The following is a 22,412-nucleotide window of genomic DNA, read 5'->3' as shown; positions in this document are numbered from 1 at the left end:
CTCAGTTTAATGCCCCGAAATATGACCTATCTGAATGTGTGCAGATTCTGTATGCTTGAATGAGTTCACTTCTCATTCATTTAAACTCCAAAGAACACATGTGCATCGTTCTTAGCTGTTCACAAGAAGACGCTTCTCACAGAATTAGCCGAGTGTATTTACCAGGCGATGCTGCCAATGCTGGTATAACCTTTCTTAAATAAGGTGTCCAAAACAATGCCCAGTATTATCCTGTACAATTATGACAACAATTCAAACCCAAGAACAGCTCGTTCCCTCTGCACTTCACTTATTTACAATCTCTCCTCAGTTAGATAATAGTACTTTGATTTCTAGTACTGACGTGTATGACCTTTGCACTTTCTCGCATTAAACTCCTTTTGACAAGTTTCTGTCCACTTGCTCAACCTGATGTCCTGCAGAGTCTAAATGGCCACTCCTTAACTCTCACCTATTTTATTGTTATCATCAAGCTTGAGTGCCTTGCACTCTGCTCCTTCATCCAGGCCCTTAGTTAATTGTGGGCCAAGACCAGATCCTTGGCATAAATCCTTCCAGCCTGTGAAAAAGACCACTTAATCTGACTCTTTGTTTTCTGTAGTAACCAATCTTCAGTCGATGGTAGAAACATAGAAAATAGGTGCAGGAAGAGGCCATTTGGCCCTTCGAGCCAGCACCGCCATTCATTGTGATCATGACTGATCATCCACAATCAGTAACCCGTGCCTGCCTTCTCCCTATATCCCTTGATTCCACTAGCCCCCAGAGCTCTATCTAACTCTCTTTTAAATTCATCCAGTGAATTGGCCTCCACTGCCTTCTGTGGCAGTGAATTCCACAAATTCACAACTCTGGGTGAAAAAGTTTTTCTCACCTCCGTTTTAAATGGCCTCCTCTTTATTCTTAGACTGTGGCCCCTGGTTCTGGACTTCCCCCCAACATTGGGAACATTTTTCCTGCATCTAGCAGTGGTATCATTCTTCCAATACCGAGCTATCATCTTATGAAAAAGCCTTTCACATGGTACCTTGTCAAATGCTGACAACTTCTCCCGTGCTATTTTGTTAACAAACAAAACTACTTTGTTAGCTCAGAGCTCGCTGAGTTTAGTGAGACCAGATTTACATTAAGAAGTCTGAGTTGGCTGTTCTTTAATAATTCATGATTCTCCTAATGTCTTCAACAATATCCTCTGATTTGTTTTTCCACATAATCAGAGTTATTGATTTGTACTCACTAGGCTTATCCCTTCCGTTCTTTTAGTTTGAATATTAATATATGCAGATATTGTCCTCCAACATTTCTACAAACAGGCAAAATTAAAAACATTTATTTATTCACAAAAAGCTGGAGTAACTCAGCAGGTCAGGCAGCATCTCGGGAGAGAAGGAATGGGTGACGTTTCGGGTCGAGACCCTTCTTCAGACTGATGTCGGGGGTGGGACAAAGGAAGGATATAGGTGGAGACAGGAAGATAGAGGGAGATCTGGGAAGGAGATGGGGAAGGGAGGGACAGAGGAGCTGTCCCTCCCTTCGCTTCGGCGAAACCAAGCGCAGGCTCGGCGATCGCTTCGCTGAACACCTGCGCTCGGTCCGCATTAACAAAACTGATCTCCCGGTGGCCCAGCACTTTAACTCCCCCTCCCATTCCCAGTCTGACCTCTCTGTCATGGGCCTTCTCCAGTGCCATAGTGAGGCCCGCCGGAAATTGGAGGAGCAGCACCTCATATTTCGCCTGGGCAGTTTGCAGCCCGGTGGTATGAACGTCGACTTCTCCAACTTCAGATAGCTCCTCTGTCCCTCCCTTCCCCTCCTCCTTCCCAGATCTCCCTCTATCTTCCTGTCTCCATCTATATCCTTCCTTTGTCCCGCCCCCCTGACATCAGTCTGAAGAAGGGTCTCGACCCGAAACGTCACCCATTCCTTCTCTCCCGAGATGCTGCCTGACCTGCTGAGTTACTCCAGCTTTTTGTGAATAAATCGATTTGTACCAGCATCTGCAGTTATTTTCTTATATCTTAAAAACATGTATGATCAGTCTTCTGTCAACAACAGAGTTCCTTCAACAACCTGTACCTGGTGATTTCTTAACTTACCTAGAAACATAGAAAATAGGTGCAGGAGTAGGCCATTCGGCCTTTCGAGCCAGCACCAGCATTCAGTCTGATCATGGCAGATCATCCAGAATCAGTACCCCGTTCCTGCTTTCTCCCCTTATCCCTTTACCCGGCTACATCTACACATCAATTTTATCATCTTTGGAACTAACTCCCACCTTGCCCTGTGGATCTCCATGTGTCCATCTTGGGAGGTAAACTAGTAACTACTATCTACTATAAACCTCACCTACACAATGGCAGTATAAGAATAATGGCTCGTGCAGGGTGGCACAGTGGTGCAGCGGGTAGAACTGCCACCTTGCAGCACCAAATACCCGGGTTGGATCTTGGCGGCTGGTGCCAACTGTGTGGAGTTTGCATGCTCTCCCTGCGACTACGTAGGCCTTCCCTCGGAAGCTCCAGTTTCCTCCCACATCCCAAAGATGTGCAAGTTGGTAGGTTAATTGACGCTAGTGTGTACAATCTGGAGGAGAGTAAAGCGGTATTAATAAATGGGAAGTTGATGGCCGACACGGACACGATGGGCCGAAGGGCCTGTTTCCGTGCTGCATCCCATTCACTCCGTCTGAAGAAGGGCATCGACCCGAAACGTCACCCATTCCTTTTCTCCAATGCAGCCTGACCCACTGAGTTACTCCAGCATTTTGTGTCTACGTTTGATTTTAACCAGCAGTTTTTTCCCTAATATTTGGGTTCCAAGTGGCATCCCTGCAATGTGGAAATGTGACTTCCATTAACACTATGTGTTGGAATAGTAATGTCAAGAATTCCAGAAGTACGCTTTGATTTGACTGGTGTCCTGACAGGTCACAGAAAGGCTGCTGCATTATTCTATATTTGGTGCTGTGAACACGAGAGATGTGGAGTACAGATTTCGCTGAGTGGGTTTCATGCCCTTGAACTGCAAGTTTCTGGCTATCTTTCAAATTTAATAGCAGACAATTGAATTGTGGGGAAGAAAAAACAGTGATGTGTAGATTTAGCCGATGGTTATGCAATTTATCTTCTTTGAAACTTGAAATATTTTAAATGGGGAACTGTGCCTTCCAGTTAGTAACAGTCAAGATCATTAGTGTAGTTTCAGTTACTTTTTTTGATTATCTTGTTCGATGTTGTTTCCGTTTGTAGTTAGATTCTTTACTCTCACAGTAGTACTACTGGTACCACCTTAAGAGCAAACAGAAGTAATATGATAAAAGTCAGGCCATTGATTTGCATTTATAGTGTTATTTTTCATAATCTTATAATCGCTATGAAAGCAACATTACACTGCAGTGAAAGCTGCAAACTGATTTGCATTTATCATCTGCTTTGAAAAACAATGAGTTACATACACTGTTGATTTGATTAGACGTTGATTCAGGAAATAAATGTTATTCAGGAAACAAGGGAATGCCCTGCTCGTTGCTGTGAAGCCGTTTATCATCATTTGAAAGATGGCACAATCTGAAAGCAAAGCAGCCGTGTTAGTTGATAAAGAGAGAAATGTTAGTTCTTCAGCTGAATAACGTTCATTGGATTCTAATTAAAGTTTCTGGTTTGAACTTTCAATCACCATTTGCTGTTCACTATTAGAGGAGATGGTACATGCATGGTTTAAAATTTTCAACCTCGGTAAATCGGCCTGTACAGAAGATGCCCCGAGTGTGTCGGGCGTGGATGGGAAAGTGGGATAACATCGACCTAGTGTGGATTAGTGATCGAAGGTAGTCATGGGCTCGGTGGGCCTGTTTTCATGCTGTATCATGCTTTCAAGAGAGAGCTAGATAGAGCTCTTAAAGATAGTGGAGTCAGGGGGTATGGGGAGAAGGCAGGAACGGGGTACTGATTTTGGATAATCAGCCATGATCATATTGAATGGCGGACCTATTGTCTATTGTCTATCTCTAAACTAGACTAAAATAATTCACTGTTATTACTTCATTTGATGTAGAAACATTCGGACATGATTAACTTGTGGGTAACTTAAAAGTTCAAAAGATATCCCAATATATAATTGCCAAACTTACTTTCATGTTAATTTTGTTCAGACACGTTCGCTGCTGGGAGTGTTTGAAGAAGATGCTGCTGCAGTTTCAAACTACACCAGCCAACTCTACAATGCCATGCAGAGGATTTACAATGCACAGGTACAGTTGTACGTCATTAGAAACTGAACAAAATGTGGCCTCTGGAACAGAATGACAAAAATGTACAATTTTACGCAAAAAGCAAAAGTGTTGACCTGACAGAAAAGCAGGAATGTTGGCGATACTCTGGCAGCATCTGCGGAGAGGGAGGGAGTTAACAGTTCACATCTATGATTTTTCATCAGAACCAGGAAAAGTTGGAAATCAAACTTGTTTTAAGTTGGAGGCAGGAAAGAGTGCTGGTGGAGAGTTTTACAATAAGCACTTCTGTGCAACAACTGTACATGTATGGAGGGTGTACGTAAATCTCCAGCGGATCCAGATTAGTATCAAACACTCAGTTTGCCATTTCTTAAGCTATCTGGATGTTTATATTTTGCAGAAATAACTAAGACCAGTATTTTTCCAAGCATTTGATCCTAGGCTTTACATGTTAAGATGTGAAGATTAGAAAGTTTTGTCATTGCAAATGCTGCTTCGTGTTTACTCAAATATGAAAGAGCTTAGAGGATTTTGAAATTGGGTAATCCATCAGAGCCTTCCTGTCCTAACAAGAGAAGGCTGTGGAGGCCAAGTCAATGGATGTTTTTAAGATGTTAGACAGAAAGATAGATTCTTGATTAGTACGGGCGCCAGGGGTTATGGGGAGAAGGCAGGAGAATGGGGTTAGGAGGGAGAGATAGATCAGCCATGATTGAATGGCGGTGTAGACTTGATGGGCCGAATGGCCTAATTCTGCTCCTATCACTTATGACCTTAGTTGGTGCAAAGGAGAAAAACTTGCAGCTTATTTTGATCTGTGTTTGTTTTTCAGAATGAATTGAGCACTGCAACACATCTGACTTCTAAGTTGCTCAAGGAATACAAACAGCAGGTAACATTAGATCGAAGGAAGTGACCACAGCAAAGTTGGACATCAATATCTTGATAGGCACTGATGTTTGGGATAGTTTTTTGGTGTTACAATTATAAAAATATATATTAACCAGTAGATTCATTTGAATAATGCCATCGTACAATACTGTAATTACGATAAAACTGAAAGGGGAAACTGCAAAGGGGCAGAGAAAGCTAAAGGCATGTTGAATGTAGATTCGTAAAATTGTGACGTAAATGTTTAGTTTAGTTTATTACTGTCACATGTACCAAGATCCAGGAAAAACTTGCTTGCTTGTTATCTGGTCAAAAATAAAGACTATACATGAATACAATCATGTGCACCCACAGTGCAAAGATAACGAATAACGGGTACAACGTTTAGTGCAAAGATATAATTTTGAAGTCCGACAAAGTCCGATTAAAGAAAGCTCAAAGGTCTCCAATGAGGTGGATGAGAGGTCACGACCGCACTCTAGCTGATGAGAGGACGGTTCAGTTGCCTGATAACGGCTGAGAAGAAACTGTTCCTGTCCTGGTGATAGTGGGACAAAACAAACTCTTCCAATTGGAAAATATATCTTCCACCAAAATTGTCAGCGTGTTATGCGATTGAGAAATGACTTTGCCACACTGTTGGAACATGATAGGTTTTGTCTGTTTGTCAGGAATAGTTTGTGCGACAAACAGCGCTCTAACCAGGTATAAAGGATCCCCCCCCCCCCCCCCTCCTCTGTTTCAGAATGGTCATAGAGTCATACAGCATGGAAACGGGCCCTTCAGCTCAACTTGCCCACACCAACCAACATGTCCCAGCTGTACTAGTCCCACCTGCCTGCGTTTAGCCCATATCCCTCCAAATCCGTCGTATCCGTATAGCCATCTAATTGTTTCTTAAACGTTACAATAGTACCTGCCTCAACTACCTCCTCCTGCAGCCTGTTCCATACACCCACCACCCTTTGTGTAAAAAAAAGTTACCCCTCAGAATCATATTAAATCTTTCCCCCTTCACTGTAAACCTATGTCCCCTGGATCTCAATTCCCCTGCTCTGGGAAAGAGACTCTGTGCTTTTACCCAAGCTATTCCTCATACCTCATTCCTAATTTTATTTTGTGGGATTTTATTTTACACCGTGCAAGAGAGCAGACGGATCCTAGGTTTGATATTTTATTCAAGAGGCACTCTCTCCAAACTGCATTGCACATGCTGGCCTAGGTTTGTTGGCAAATGATCGTCTTGTATGGACTCTGAACACACACCCCTCTGTCTCCGCTACTCGAGAGTGATTCCAGGAAAGAGTGGGTTAGCATATGATGAGCGTTTGACAGCACTGGGCTTGTACTGTGGGGCTGCGGGGCTTAACATCGCCCGGTGCAGCTCGGCTGCGGGACTTTTCACCGCTGGTGCGGCTCGGCTGCGGGACTTAACATCGCCCGGTGCGGCTCGGCCGCGGGGCTTAACATCGCCCGGTGCAGCTCGGCTGCGGGGCTTTTCATCGCTGGTGCGGCTCGGCTGCGGACTTGACATCGCCCGGTGCGGCTCGACCACGGGACTTAGCTGCGCAAGGCTTGGTCGCGGGCCTTTCATCGCCCGGTTCGGCCGCAAGACGTTTCAGCGCCCGGTGCGGGGACTGTGCGGGTCGGTCGGGGACGAGCTGTCTGTCCGTGGGCGTGGGGAAGAGAGTGGAAGTTTTGTTGCCTCCATCACAGTGAGGGGGTGTTTGGAGTCACTGTGATGGACGTTTGTGTTGGGGTTATGTGTCTTATGTTCTTTTTTTTTTTTTTTCTTTTTTTTTTTCTATGACTGCTATGTAGTTTTGTTCGGTACTTCGGTACCGAACGACAAATAAAGCTCTGTTATACCTGTTATACTCACTGGAGTTTAGAAGGTTGAAGTGGTGGACCTCATTGAAACTCACAGAATAATGAAATGCATAGATGAGTGGGTGTGGAGAGGATGTTTCCACTGGTGGGAGAGTCTAGGACCTGAGGTCATAGACTCAGAATTAAAGGGCGCTCTTTTAGAAAGGAGGTGAGCAGGAACTTCTTTAGTCAGAGGGTAGTTAATCTGTGGAACTCATTGCCACAGAGGGCTGTGGAGGCCAAGTCAGTGGATAGTTTTAAGGCAGAGAAAGACAAATTCTTGACTAGAATGGATGTCAAGATTTATGGAGAGAAGGCAGGAAAATGGGATTAGGAGGCAGAGATCAGCCATGATTGAATGGTGGAGTAGACTCGATGGGCCGAATGGCCTAATTCCCCTCCTATAACTCGTGACCTTGTGAGTGCTTTACAAGAAGTTACAATCACACAATTCTAACTTTTAGATTTTTCTCAGCAGTTTTGTCTGCACAATGAATGCCATTATTTGGAACCAAGATTTGAAAAACATTTATATTGTATTTGAAAAAATATATATCAATGCATTTTGATAATGAAATACTGCCAACACTATTTGATTCTTTTTTTTGCCAAAAAATTCCTTCTGTCCAACAAATAAATTAATTTTGTATCTGATGTAATTTTTTCTTTTATACAGCGATTCCCCCTCGGTGGTGATGATGAGGTCATGACCTCCACGCTCCAGCAGTTCGCACAAGTGATAGATGAAGTAAGTATTAACTGTGCCTAGGGTTGCCAACTGTCCCGTATTAGCCAGGACATCCTGTATTTTGGGCCAAATTGGTCTGTCCCGTACGGGACCGCCCTTGTCCCGTATTAGGCCCGCGGGCCGCTGTCGGCCGGGACAGTGTAGGCTAACGGAGTGTGTTCGGGGAGCGGGGCCGAGTGCGTTCGCCTGACGGAGGTTGCATAGCAACCCACCTCCCAGCCCGGGCGGCCGCCATTAGTGGAGCGGGAGCACGTGGCCGCTGGCTGGGTGAGGTCACGTGGGGCGCTGACGTCACCCTTTGTCCCTTATTTGGGAGGAGGAAGTTGGCAACCCTACAAAGTTTTGGAACGTGCTGTAGCTTCCCAACTCAAATACCACCTCTCTACCAATAACCTGTATGAAACTTTCCAATCCGGATTCCGCTCCAACCACTGTACTGAAACTGCACTCCTCAAAATCACAAACGACCTTTTCCTCTCCTCCGACGCTGGCAACCTCAACATCCTCATCCTACTTGACCTCAGCGCCGCCTTTGACACCATAAATCACTCCATTCTCCTCACCCGACTTGAAACCTCCCTATCCTGGTTCAAATCTTACCTCTCTGACAGGCACCAGTTCATCTCCATTAACAACTGTAAATCCCCCACCGCTCCCCTCCCCCAAGGTGTCCCCCAAGGCTCAGTCCTTGGCCCACTCCTCTTCATCCTCTACCTGTTCCCCCTTGGTCAATTAATCCTCCGTCATGGTCTCAACTTCCACTGCTTCACTGATGATATCCAGCTCCTCATCTCCACCAAGTCAATCTCCACCACCACACACTCTACACTGACAAACTGCATCACTGAAATAAAATCTTGGCTTCAATCAAATTTCCTCAAACTCAACTGCAACAAATCTGAAATCATAATCATTGGTCCAAAAACGCTCACCAAATCCACCCAAAACTTCATCCTCAATATCGATGGTCTCCCAGTATCCACCTCCCCTCACATCCGGAATCTTGGAATCATCTTTGATCAAACCCTCTCCTTCGACAAACACATCAAACACATCACAAAGACAGCCTTCTTCCACCTCAAAAACATTGCCCGTCTCCGTCCATCCCTCTCCTCCACAGCTGCAGAAACCCTCATCCACGCCTTCATCACCTCCCGTCTGGACTACTGCAACAGCCTCCTCTATGGCTCACCCTCAAAAATCATCAGTAAACTTCAATACATTCAAAACTCCGCTGCCCGTCTACTCACCCACACCCCGATCCGTGACCATATCACCCCCGTCCTTTACAAACTCCACTGGCTCCCCATCGCCCAGAGAATCCGGTACAAAATCCTCCTCATGACCTACAAAGCCCCCAATAACCTGGCCCCATCCTACCTGACTGACCTTCTCCACAGGCACACTCGCACCTGCACCCTCCGCTCTGCTGCTGCCAATCTCCTGTCCCCCCCCATCCGGACCAAACTCAGATCCTGGGGGGACAGGGCTTTCTCCATCGCTGCTCCCACCCTCTGGAACTCACTACCCCAAACCGTCAGAGACTCCTCCTCACTCACCACATTCAAAACATCACTGAAGTCTCACCTGTTCAGCACTGCCTTCAACCACTGAAGGTCACCTCACCTTCTGTCTCCTTTTTCTGTACGTTTACTTATTTATCTATTTATTCAATTCTCTATGTTCTAGAAATCCCTGTAAAACATCTTTGAGTGTTTGAAAAGCGCTATATAAATGTAATGCATTATTATTATTATTATTAAATGCGGGACAAGGACGGTCCCGTACGGGACAAACTAATTTAGCCCAAAATACGGGATGTCCCGGCTAATACGGGACAGTTGGCAACCCTTATGCAGCATATTCTGTGATCTGCGGATATTTGGAAATCTTTGAATGCTCTGCTTTTATCAATATGTGAAACTAACATCAACGAGGACTTTTGTTTTTTTTAAGCAAAAAAGTACAAAGTGCTGGAGTGACTCAGCAGGACAGGCAGCATCTCTGGAGGATCATGTATAGGTGATCTTTCAGGTTGGACTCCTTCTTCAGACTCCTGTCCTGACTTGCTGAGTTAGTTGGGCACTTTGTGGTTTTTGCTCAAGATTTCAGCATCTGCAGTTCCTCGTGTCTACTTTAGATTCTTGTATAATTTTTCATGATAATATATTTTAATGTATTAAGAATAAGGGGTAGGCCATTTAGGACTGAGATGAGGAGGAACTTTTTCACCCAGACAGTTGTGAATCTGTGGAATTCTTTGCCACAGAAGGCAGTGGAGGCCAATTCACTGGATGTATTGAAGAGAGAGTTAGATTTAGCTCTTGGGGCTAACGGAATCAAGGGATATGGGGAGAAAGCAGGAACGGGGTACTGATTTTGGATGATCGGCCATGATCATAATTGAATGGCGGTGCTGGTTCGAGGGGGCCGAATGGCCTACTCCTGCAACAATTTCCTATGTTTCTATTTTACTGTTGTCTTCTAGCTCAGTTCCTGTCATGCTGTGCTGTCAACACAACTAGCTGATGCCATGATGTTCCCCATTACACAGTTCAAGGAAAAAGATTTAAAAGGTATGAAAATTACATGTACTAAAGTCTGAAGAAGGGTCTCGACCCGAAACATCACCCATTCCTTCTCTCCAGCGATGCTAGCTGACCCACTGAGTTACTCCAGCATTTTGTGTCTACCTTCGATTTAAACCAGCATCTGCAGTTCTTTCCTACACAAAATTACATGAACTATAGTTAATGGTAATAAATATCTCCTGTACCTGTTGAGTTACGTGTCTAAGCAAATATCTAGAAATAGGAAATGTTTCTGTATGTGTGTCTCATTAGTTTATCGAGCCTGTGTTCATTTGATGGAATAACATGGAAAAGATGGATGTCTTCTTCAACACCCCAGCACCTCCTCAGTGCTACACTGAGCCATGCTCAGATTTAGTCGAGAGATACAGCGCGGAAACAGGCCCTTTTGGCCCACCGGGTCCGCGCCGACCAGCGATCCCCGCACACTAACACTATCCTACACACACTAGGGATAATTTTTACATTCACCAAGCCAATTAACCTACAAACCTACACACTCTTTGGAGTGTGGGAGGAAACCGAAGATCTCGGAGAAAACCCACGCAGGTCACGGGGAGAACGTACAAGCTCCGTACAGACAGCACCCGTAGTCGGGATGGAACCCGGGTCTCCGGCGCTGCATTCGCTGTAAGGCAGCAACTCTACCGCCGTGACGCCGTGGATTGTAATGTGGAGTTTGAACCCTTCACCTTCTGATTGATTGAAAAATAAAACTGCTACCCCAAATAATATTGTAATGCTTAAAGGAATAAATAGGAATAAAATCAGTTAAACTATGATGAAATATTTTTACCAATAACGTTTGCTTTATTTGCAGAAATGTTAACTCTGAATGAAGTTTTCGCTATAGCTAGTCACGGTGAGTGTTGTTTCAGTTATCAACATATGTATACAAAATCATGAGAGGAATAGATCGGGTAGATGCACAGAGTCTTTTACCCAGAGTAGGGGAATCCAGGACCAGAGGACATAGGTTCAAGGTGAAGGGGAAAAGATTTAATGGTAATCCGAGGGGTAACTTTTTCACACAGAGGGTGGTGGGTGGATGGAACAAGCTGCCAGAGGAGGTAGTTGAGGCTGGGACTATCCCATCGTTCAAGAAACAGTTGGACAGGTACATGAATAGGACAGGTTTGGAGGGATATGGACCAAGCACAGGCAGGTGGGACTAGGGTAGCTGGGACATTGTTGGGCGAGTTGAGCTGAAGGGGCCTGTTTTCACATTGTATCACTCTGTGACTCTTAACATCTCAAACCCGTAAGGACTATTTTTTATTGAGTACTCAGCATCAACGTGAGAGTTCCATGGAGGATACCAACTTGCTACATTTTCCCCAAGTCTCAATGTGGCATTAATATAATTGTTCTTTCGGGGATTGAGATTGTTTGAATCTTACGTATGCCAGTTTGAATCATAGTCTACACAGTACAGATCATTTAAAATTTGATAAAATAATTCAAAACTGTTCTTAATAGTTATTCTTCCTGAATTTCAATATCATTTGCATCACAAGATGGGGAATTTAAGTAAAACTAGACCAAGTGGACACGTGGGGCCCAAACCTCTCCTGCATTGCTGCAGCACCCTCTCCTCCCCCCTCCCCCTCTCACCTCCCCTTCCCTCTCACCCCCTCCCCTCCCTCCCTCTTCCCTTCCCCCCTCCTCCTTCCATCTCCCCCCTCTCTATCCCCCTCTCTCTCCCCCCTCTCTCTCCCCCTCTCTCTCCCCCTCTCTCTCCCCCTCTCTCTCCCCCTCTCTCTCCCCCTCTCTCTCCCCCTCTCTCTCCCCCTCTCTCTCCCCCTCTCTCTCCCCCTCTCTCTCCCCCTCTCTCTCCCCCTCTCTCTCCCCCTCTCTCTCCCCCTCTCTCTCCCCCTCTCTCTCCCCCTCTCTCCTCCCCCTCTCTCTCTTCCCCTCTCTCTTCCCCTCTCTCTTCCCCTCTCTCTTCCCCTCTCTCTTCCCCTCTCTCTTCCCCCTCTCTCTCCCCCCTCACTCTCCCCCCTCTCTCTCCCCCCTCTCTCTCCCCCCTCTCTCTCCCCCCTCTCTCTCCCCCCCTCTCTCTCCCCCCTCTCTCCCCCTCTCTCTCCCCCCTCTCTCTCCCCCCTCTCTCTCCCCCCTCTCTCTCCCCCCCTCTCTCCCCCCCTCTCTCCCCCCTCTCTCTCCCCCCTCTCTCTCCCCCTCTCTCTCCCCCCCTCTCTCTCCCCCTCTCTCTCTTCCCCTCTCTCTCTCCCCCCCCTCTCCTCCCCTCTCCTCTCCTCCTCATCCCCCCTCTCCTCCCTCCCCCTCCACCCCCTTCCCCTCCCGCCACTCTATCCCACTCAACCCCCCTTATCCCCCCTCCACCCCCTCCCCCCCTAGGAGATAGATTTAAACTTTAAAATGTGAATAACTTTAAAAGTATAACACCGATTTCAATGAAACTTCTTCCATTAGCACCAATGGGACAACGGTGAGTAATGTAGGCCTAAAATTGTCGTGCTATCGTGTAGTTCAGGAACAAACAAACAAACAAACAAGAGTTTTAGTATATAGATAGACGATGTCCTGGCAATTATATTTACGCTCAAGAGTGGAACCTGTTCAAAACAGTTTCCAAATCATTTAATGATATATATTTTTTGTCTAGGCTTCCAATCATGATTGAATTTTAGCTGTACAATCATTATGGGGAAGCGGGGAGAACAATGTTTTTACTTTATGAAAAAGTAATTTTGTAACAAATTAATATGACGTGAAAATGGTTGCTTTGCATCACAATGATATTTTATCTGAATAGCTTCTAGTGGAAAAAAAGATACAAAGTGCTGGAGTACTGAGCGGGTCAGGTTTCATCGCTGGAGAACCTGGCTACGCAGTGTTTTGGGTCAGGATCCTTCAGTCTGAAGAATAGAAACATATAAAATTATTAAGGGATTGGACACGTTCAAACATGTTCCCGGGGGGAGTCCAGAACCAGGGGCCACAGTTTAAGAATAAGGGGTAGGTCATTTAGAACTGAGATGAGGAAAAACTTTTTCACCCAGAGAGTTGTGAATCTGGAATTCTCTGCCTCAGAAGGCAGTGGAGGCCGATTTACTGGATGCTTTCAAAAGAGAGTAAGGTAGAGCTCTTAGGGCTAGCGGAATCAAGGGATATGGGTAGAAGGCAGGAGCGGGGTACTGATTATGAATGATCAGCCATGATCACATTGACTGGCGGTGCTGGCTCGAAGGGCCGAGTGGCCTACTCCTGCACCTATATTCTATGTTTGTAACCCAAAAAGGCACCTATCCACGTTCTCCAGAGATGCTACCTGACCCGCTCAGTACTCCAGCACCTTGTGTCTTTTTTTAATGGACCAGCATCTGCAATTCCTTGTTTTAGCGTTCTGGAGTAAGTCACGAATGAAATATAAATATGAAATGGTGTGAGGCTCTTGGCTTTCATCCTTTATTAATAACCTTCTAATTTATTATTAAATACATCCTGATCTCTATATCCCACAGATCATGACCTGGCTATTAACAAATACAGTCGACTATCCAAACGAAGGGAGAATGAAAAGGTTTGTGTGCTTTTTGCTTTAGAAAAAAACAACATTTTCCATATTCAGCTGCTTTATTTTTTGATTAATTTTTTTTTTCTTTTTAATAATAATAATTTTGTGACTTTTTAAAGATTTTTAATTTTTTTAAAAATGTCTCAGGTGATTATTGAAGGTTATTCTCTGCTAGCCAATGTGTCTGCAGTGTGATGTATATGGCTTATTCTAAACGTTATTTCCCTCGCAGATTAAAATGGAAGTAACTGAAGATGTGTACACTTCCAGGAAGAAGCAGCACCAGACGATGATGCACTACTTTAGTGCATTGAACATGTTACAGTACAAGAAGAAAATTGCACTTCTAGAACCTCTTTTAGGCTACATGCAAGCCCAGGTCAGTCAGCGCCACACGCACTGTGAAATTAAAACTATTGCTTCTTATCCTTATTTAAATAGTTAACTTTCCAAATAAATTGAATTGAATTGAATATTGAATTGAATTGAATAAGTTTTATTACCCAAGTAGACACAAAATGCTGGAGTAACTCAGCGGGTCAGGCAGCATCTCGGGAGAGAAGGAATGGGTGACGTTTTGGGTCGAGACCCTTCTTCAGACCCGAAACATCACCCATTCCTTTTCTCCCGAGATGCCGCCTGTCCCGCTGAGTTACTCCAGCATTTTGTGTCTACCTATTGGTCATATACTTATACATACCCCCTCCTTCTCCCTCATTCCTTTCCTCCCCCCAAAACCAGTTTGCATCCATTTCTGCAACAATCCCACCCCTTGTTTATGTAACCCCCACCCAACCCCCCCTCAGCTCGTCACTTTCCATCTATATCTTCCCCTGGTGTTAGAAAATAATGCAGATGCTGGAACAAATCGAATGTTTCACAAAATGCTGGAGTAACTCAGCAGGTCAGGCAGCATCTCAGGAGAGAAGGAATTCCCCTGGTGTTACATTATCTGACACCTTTCATCTCTTTTTCATCTCTAGCCTTTGTCTGCCCATCTGCCAAACGAACATCCCTCACCTGTACCTTGATGGTCTTCCATTAATTCGTTAATTTATGACATTTGTTCTTTTTTTCCAGATAAACTTCTTTAAGATGGGTTCTGAGCACATGACCGAACAATTGGAAGAATTTCTGACAAATATTGGCACTAGTGTGCAGGGGTAAGTCATTGCACTTACTTGTATCAGCCCTGTTTACTAATTATGATTCATAGAACAGTACCGCATAGGAACAGGCCCTTCGGCCCACAATGTCCGTGCCGAACATGATGCCAAGACAAGCTCTTGGATACATGCACATATTCCATGTCCCTCCATACCCTAACCAATCCATGTGCCTATCCAAAAGCCTATCTGCCTCCACCACCCTGGGCAGCTTGTTCCACACACTCACCACTCTCTCAAAGAACGGTCGCAACCCAAAACATCCCCTATCCACAGATGCTGCCTGACCCGCTGAGTTACACCAGCACTGTGAAACGTCACCTATACATGTTCTCCACAGATGCTGCCTGACCCGCTGAGTTACACCAGCACTGTGAAACGTCACCTATCCATGTTCTCCAAAGATGCTGCCTGACCTGCTGAGTTACTCCAGCACTCTGTGAAATGTCACCTATCCATGTTCTCCATGATATGCTGCCTGACCCGCTGAGTTACTCCGGCAATTTGTGTTTTCTTTTCTGAACCTTGTGGTGCACCATTTATTACATCGTGCCTACTAGAAATTGATACCTCCTGTTGGCCAGCTAATCCTCTGTCCACACATGATGATGTGGTTAGTTCAAGGACAGTTTCTTCCCGGCTGTTATCAGGCAACTGAACCATCCTACCGCGACTAGCAATGGGCCCTGAGCTACTATCTATTTCATCCGACTATCCTTGATCGGACTTTACTGGCTTTACCTTGCACCATACATTATTCCCTCATCATGTATCTGTACACAGTGGATGGCTCGATTGTAATCATGCATCATCTTTCCGCTGACTGGACAGCCGCAACAAAAGGTTTTCACTGTACCTCTGTACACGTGACAAAAACCCAAATTGATCTGAGCACTGAACTGATGTATACCGTGCTAACTCCGACAAGGACTGCAGCAGAACGTGCTGTTGAATAATCGGGTGTCAGTGCTCAGACACATCTGGGAAGTGTCCAGATGCTGCTGTCTGCCTCACTTGTAATCATTCTCAAATTCTGGACCATTTCCATCTAAACCTTTCCTATCCATGTTCCTGTCTATATGTCTTTTAAATGTTGTTATAGTACCTGCCTCAACTACCCCCACTGGCAGTTCGATCCATACACCCACCGCCCAGTTAGATGTTGATTATGGAACCCAATTTTCTGACATTTTCAATAGAGCTCTTAAAATGGGTGTCAAGGGTTATGGGGAGAAGGCAGGAAAATGGGATCAGGATGCAGAGATCAGCCATGATTGAATGGCAGTGTGGACTCGATGGGCGGAATGGCCTAATTCTATTCCTATAACTTGTGAGCTTGCGAAGTTCCCACTACTTGGAGCTGTGATGTTTACCCTTTTCCAGTGTCCGAAGGGAAATGGAGACTGAACAGGACATCATGCATCAGACAATCCAGGGCCTGGAAGTGGCCAGCGACAGCTTGTACCTTCCTGACCCCGACACGAAACTATTCAATGTGAACAGAAATCTAACAAGAAAAACTGGATACATGAATACAAGAAAGTAAGTACCAAATCACAACCTTCAATTGTTTTCTTGAATTCTTAAAAATAAACAGTTGCAGTTTTGTGAAGCTGTGATCTGTATCCTATTACATTTATGGCACGGCAGCACCCTGTTCCAACCTGGTTTGTAGACACAAAATGCTGGAGTAACTCAGCGGGTCAGGCAGCATCTCTGGAGAGAAGGAATGGGTGACGTTTCGGGTCGAGACCCTTGAGAGTGTAGGGTGGGGTTGCCAACTAACTCACTCCCAAATACGGGACAAAGGGCGACGTCGCCACCCCGCGCCCCACGTGACCTCTGGCCAGCCAGAGGTCACGTGGGGCTTCCGCCATTGGTGGAGCGGGAGCGCGTGGCCGCTGGCTGGGTGAGGTCGCGCCGGATGGTGACGTCACCCTTTGTCCCGTATTTGGGAGCGAGGAAGTTGGCGACCCCACCCTTCATTTTCAGGGTCTCGACCCGAAACGTCACCCATTCCTTCTCTCCAGAGATGCTGCCTGACCCGCTGAGTTGCTCCAGCATTTTGTGTCTACCTTCGATTGTAACCAGCATCTGCAGTTTTTTTTCCTGCCAACCTGGTTTGCGTTCAGTTGGTTGCTTTACTTCAGCTGCAATCCTCGTATGTTGCAAAAGATACTTGGCTAATATGGTATGATTATGATCCAGGACGTCAATGACTGATTGTATCCAGTGAATTGTTCTCATGGGAGCAATGGAAACATGGAGACATTCTGTTTCTGCTCGTGTGACGTTACAATGCCACAGACAATAGACAATAGGTGCAGGAGGAGGCCATTCGGCCCTTCGAGCCAACACCGCCATTCAATGTGATCATGGCTGATCATTCTCAATCAGTACCCCGTTCCTGCCTTCTCCCCATACCCCCTGACTCCGCTATCTTTAAGAGCTCTATCTAGCTCTTTCTTGAATGCATTCAGAGAATTGGCCTCCACTGCCTTCTGAGGCAGACATTTCTCTTTGGCTTTATCCTGCCTTTCTCTTCAATTCCTCTCTGATTCTATGGTAATGTGGAATAAAATACTGTTTCCACGTGTCAGATCATAATCATTATAATAATACTTTATTAGCCAAGTATGTTTTGCAACATACGAGCAACTTAATTTGCCGTACAGTCATAACAATAAAAAGCAACCGGACACACAACCGGACACACAAAATATATTTTAACATGAACATCCACCACAGTGACTCCTCCACATTCCTCAAGGGCGTTTACCCACTCATGCAAGCAACATTCTGGTAAACCTCTTCTGCACCCTCTCCAAGTCTTGATTACAACTTGTTTCATCAATTTACTTGGAACTTCCGTCCATTTTTTTTCCTCTTCCTGCTCTTAAAAAAAAATCATTATTTTTCTTTAAATTTTCGTGTCTTCTTTGCTCTGCAATTATAGCCGAGTTTTCTTTCCCCATGTGTACGTTATGGTTGATGCTCTTTCTCACATCAAATATCAAGGCATTGCAACTGGCTGACTTTGCTGATAATGTAAATTGGGATAACTTTTTTAAACGAGCCACATTAAAAAAAACAGGTGGCGAAACATAACAGTGGTCAATTGAAGTGTTGAAACTTAGGGACCGCCATTCCTAGGTTGGCTGCAAGCTATTGTGTGGTTGTTGAATCAGGATTGCCATATGAGGGTGGCACGGTGGTGCAGCGTTAGAGTCGCTGCCTCACAGCGCCAGAGACCCGGGTTCAATCCTGACCACGGGTACTGTATGTACGGAGTTTGTACGTTCTCCCCGTGACCTGCTTGGGTTTTGTCTGGGAGCTCCGGCTTCCTCCCACACACCAAAGACGTACAGGTTTGTAGGCTGAAGAAGGGTCTCGACCCGAAACGTCACCCATTCCTTCTCTCCAGAGATGCTGCCTGTCCCGCTGAGCTACTCCAGCACTGTGAAACGTCACCCATTCCTTCTCTCCAGAGATGCTGCCTGTCCCGCTGAGTTACTCCAGTATTTTGTGTCTACCTTCGATTTAAACCAGCATCTGCAGTTCTTTCCTCCACAGCTTTGTAGGCTAATTGGGTTTGATAAAATTGTAACTTGTCCCTGGTGTGTGCAGGATAGTGTTAATAAGCGGGGATCGCTGGTCGGTACAGAGTCGGTGGCGAAACATAATAGTTTCACACGGTGTCTCTAAACTAAACTGGGAATGATTTCCGCTTGTATTTTTCCATCTTTAATCATCTGCACATCTGGTTTCCAGTAAAACGAGGCTGGTGTCCTCCACCTGGGAAAGGCATTATTACTTCACCCAAGGCGGGAACCTGATGCGGCAAGCTCGGGGGGATGTGGCAGGGGGGCTCGTCACCGACTTGGACAACTGCACTGTGATGGCGGTGGATTGTGATGACCGAAGATACTGCTTCCAAATCACTGCCTTTGATGGGAAAAAGTAAGCCTTTCACCAAATCTATCATCATTTTTAATTTGCTATATTGCCCTTCAGGGAATGTATTGCCTTGTATCATGCAGGTGTGGTTGACAGTTTGGCAATTAGTTGGTACGTTGTCTCTTAACCTACCTGATCTCCTGGTGGCTCAGCACTTCAACTCCCCCTCCCATTCCCAATCTGACCTTTCTGTCCTGGGCCTCCTCCATTGTCAGAGTGAGGTCCAGCGCAAATTGGAGGAACAGCACCTCATATTTCGCTTGGGCAGTTTACACCCCAGCGGTATGAACATTGACTTCTCTAACTTCAGATAGCCCCTGCTTTCCCTCTCTATCCCCTCCCCTTCCCAGTTCTCCCACTAGTCTTCCTGTCTCCGACTACATTCTATTTTTGTCCCGCCCCCTCCCCTGACGTCAGTCTGAAGAAGGGTCTGGACCCGAAACGTCACCCATTCCTTCTCTCCCGAGATGCTGCCTGACCCACTGAGTTACTCCAGCATTTTGTGTTTAGATACGTTAGTTAAATTGGAAGAGAAAGCACAAATGTCTCCTGCAGACCTAGGGAGACGATGGAAGAAATGACAAAGCTCCAGCGAATGCATTTCAAAGCTCTGGGGATGAAGATATGAGCTGGAGATTCAGTGAAGTGGCCAATGTAGTGTCCGTTTTTAAGATAATTAAAATAATTCAAGATCAGTTACCATCGGTGGCAATATTCTTTTAGAACTAACAATGAAATTGTTATACAAAATATAAGGAAATGACAATGTCAGACTGTGCATCAAGCCACTGAAATGTTTATGCACGTTTAAGTGAGAGGGATTTTGCCGGCTGCGTGTGCATTAATACAGCTACACAACTGGTTTTCCGGCACTCTTGGTTCTAGAGCTTTGCCTGATTATCCATTTTGCCAGACCAATCAAGGTCACGTAATAGTGATTTAACAATGCACCTCTGACTCGCTAATTATACCCCTCCCGTGTCTCTAAGGCATTGTGAACGGTAAGAAACATAAATAAGTGTAATAATATAGAAACATAGAAAATAGGTGCAGGAGTAGGCCATTCGGCCCTTCGAGCCCGCACTGCTATTCAATATGATCATGGCTGATCATCCAACTCAGTATCCCGTACCTGCCTTCTCTCCATACCCTCTGATCCCGTTAGCCACAAGGGCCACATCTAACTCCCTCTTAAATATAGCCAATGAGCTGGCCTCAACTACCTTCTGTGGCAGAGAATTCCACAGATTCACCACTCTCTGTGTGAAGAAAAACTTTCTCATCTCGGTCCTAAAAGACTTCCCCCTTATCCTTAAACTGTGACCCCTTGTTCTGGACAACAATGAAAACAATGAACTAATTTGGGACTGAGGCGTACGTTCCAATGGAGCAATGCCATCAGTGGCCACCCACTGAGCTAGTCTGACGGTCCCATGAACTTCAAGTGCACTCTGGTAATTTTCTCCAGATTAAAGGAGGTGCTGGACAACTGGTGGTGTTCCTCTGTGTGCTGTGTGCATGGCAAAGCCACCATTTTACACTGGGCAGTGAACTCTCCGTTATCCAGTGCAGGAAAAAAAATCAGTGGTGTACCAACTTGATCTCCCGGTGGCTCAGCACTTCAACTCCCCCTCCCATTCCCAATCTGACCTTTCTGTCCTGGGCCTCCTCCATTGTCAGAGTGAGGCCCAGCGCAAATTGGAGGAACAGCACCTCATATTTCGCCTGGGCAGTTTACACCCCAGCGGTATGAACATTGACTTCTCTAACTTCAGATAGCCCTTGCTTTCCCTCTCTATCCCCTCCCCCTTCCCAGTTCTCCCACTAGTCTTACTGTCTCCAACTACATTCTATCTTTGTCCCCTGACGTCATTCTGAAGAAGGGTCTCGACCCGAAACGTCACCCATTCCTTCTCTCCCGAGATGCTGCCTGACCCGCTGAGTTACTCCAGCCTTTCGTGTCTATCTCCTATATCCAGTGCTGATCAGGGGCAATGTTGGCACCAACCCAGTGTTACCCATGTACCAGCCCTGCACCCAGTGTTACCCATGTACCAGCCCTGCACCCAGTGTTACCAGCGGGACGGGGGTGGGGGTGTAGGCTGGGGTGCAGATGCTGCCTTATGGTGCTTCTGGGGGGCTAATGTTTTACTCAGAAGATATCCACAGGTCCTCTTTCCAGTTAGTGATGAGAGCGTGAGTTTTAATCTAACCCATCCTGTCTCGGTTTAATCCTCACCTCATTTACTGAGTGGAGCGGTAAATGACCAACTACCAGCAATGTTTGACTCTATCGTTGGGATGAGTTATAACAAGTAATTTTGTTGTTAGGTGGGTTATATGCCAATATGGGATTGCATTTGAACCAGGAAGAGGGTTTGTGGGTGGGAGCAGTTGGAGAGGCTGAAGACTACTTTGCCAGTGTAGAAATGGAAATTAATCTTTACTCTCAGCCTAAATTGAAATATGAGCTTCAAAAAAAATGTTGGCAGCTGAAATTGTGGTCTGGTTTTTCTTTTTAAATTAAGGGCATAATTCTTCGTTAGTGTCAGCGTAAACCACGCCCACATAAAAAAATCAAAAGGGCGTCGAGGTGTCTGGTGATGAGATGGCAATTGTGTTGCAGAGGCATCTTGCAGAACCGGTAGTTCACTGTGAGGGAGAGGCGCAGTAGATATATGGGACAATTAATCTTCCCATCAATATTACTGACTTGTACATAAATCATGAGTGCCTCTCTGTCACTGGGCTAGTTTAGTTTAGTTTAGAGATGCAGCATGGAAACAGGCCCAGTGAGTCCGGGCCGACCAGCGATCCTCGCACACTTACACTATCCTACACACACCAGGGACAAGATACATTTATAGAAACCCAATTAATTTACAAACCTGTACGTCTTTGGAGTGCGGGAAGAAACCGAAGGTATCAGAGAAAACCCACGCAGGTCACGGGGAGAACGTACAAACTCCGTACAGACAGCGCCCGTAGCCGAGTTCGAGCCCGGGTCTCTGGCGCTGAAAGCGCTGTAAGGCAGCAACTCTACCGCTGCGCCACCGTGTCACCCTGTAATATTGGTGCAATGGTTCCCTTCCACACACAGGTTGCAGGGTTGCAGTAGTACTGAGTGCAATAAAGAATGGCCTTGAAATGCTGGCCCAGGCAATAATGTCCGCAAAGCATTTAAAAGATAGTTAAAAAATCAAATGCTGTTATCTTAAAGGCTCATAACTTTGCCTTGTTTCAATTTATTGTCTGATATGGTTTGACATACTTTTTAAAATTTAAACTCTTTTGGGGGAAAAGTAACTAATTTGTCTTTGTTTTCAGATCCGTTATTATACAAGCAGAGAGTAAGAAAGAGTGTGAAGAGGTAAGCTGTGACCGTCTTTCACAGAGCAAGTAGAAGGTGCTTTGAAAAAAT

The 22,412-nt window shown here is 45.5% G+C and overlaps 1 protein-coding gene across 2 annotated transcripts in view; it reads left to right on the top strand.

Annotated features, from left to right (window-relative positions):
* appl1 (adaptor protein, phosphotyrosine interaction, PH domain and leucine zipper containing 1) overlaps positions 1-22,412 on the top strand; it is a 47,619-nt gene that overhangs the window by 2,906 nt on the left and 22,301 nt on the right. For both annotated transcript variants that reach the window (XR_013548400.1, XM_078414600.1), the window contains exons 2-12: positions 4,151-4,249; positions 5,064-5,123; positions 7,668-7,739; positions 10,228-10,315; positions 11,151-11,192; positions 13,816-13,874; positions 14,101-14,247; positions 14,949-15,031; positions 16,418-16,576; positions 18,806-18,994; positions 22,319-22,361. Coding sequence is in view for 1 of the 2 variants with exons in the window: in XM_078414600.1 (XP_078270726.1) it covers positions 4,151-4,249; positions 5,064-5,123; positions 7,668-7,739; positions 10,228-10,315; positions 11,151-11,192; positions 13,816-13,874; positions 14,101-14,247; positions 14,949-15,031; positions 16,418-16,576; positions 18,806-18,994; positions 22,319-22,361 (1,041 nt within the window). In the remaining variant the exon portion in view is untranslated. The remainder of the gene's footprint in view (positions 1-4,150; positions 4,250-5,063; positions 5,124-7,667; positions 7,740-10,227; positions 10,316-11,150; positions 11,193-13,815; positions 13,875-14,100; positions 14,248-14,948; positions 15,032-16,417; positions 16,577-18,805; positions 18,995-22,318; positions 22,362-22,412) is intronic.

This window comes from Rhinoraja longicauda, chromosome 17, assembly GCF_053455715.1.
Source record: "Rhinoraja longicauda isolate Sanriku21f chromosome 17, sRhiLon1.1, whole genome shotgun sequence".
Classification (NCBI taxonomy): domain Eukaryota; kingdom Metazoa; phylum Chordata; class Chondrichthyes; order Rajiformes; family Arhynchobatidae; genus Rhinoraja; species Rhinoraja longicauda.
The sequence above is the reverse complement of the archived record's forward strand: the minus strand, read 5'-3'. Positions and strand labels throughout refer to the sequence as shown.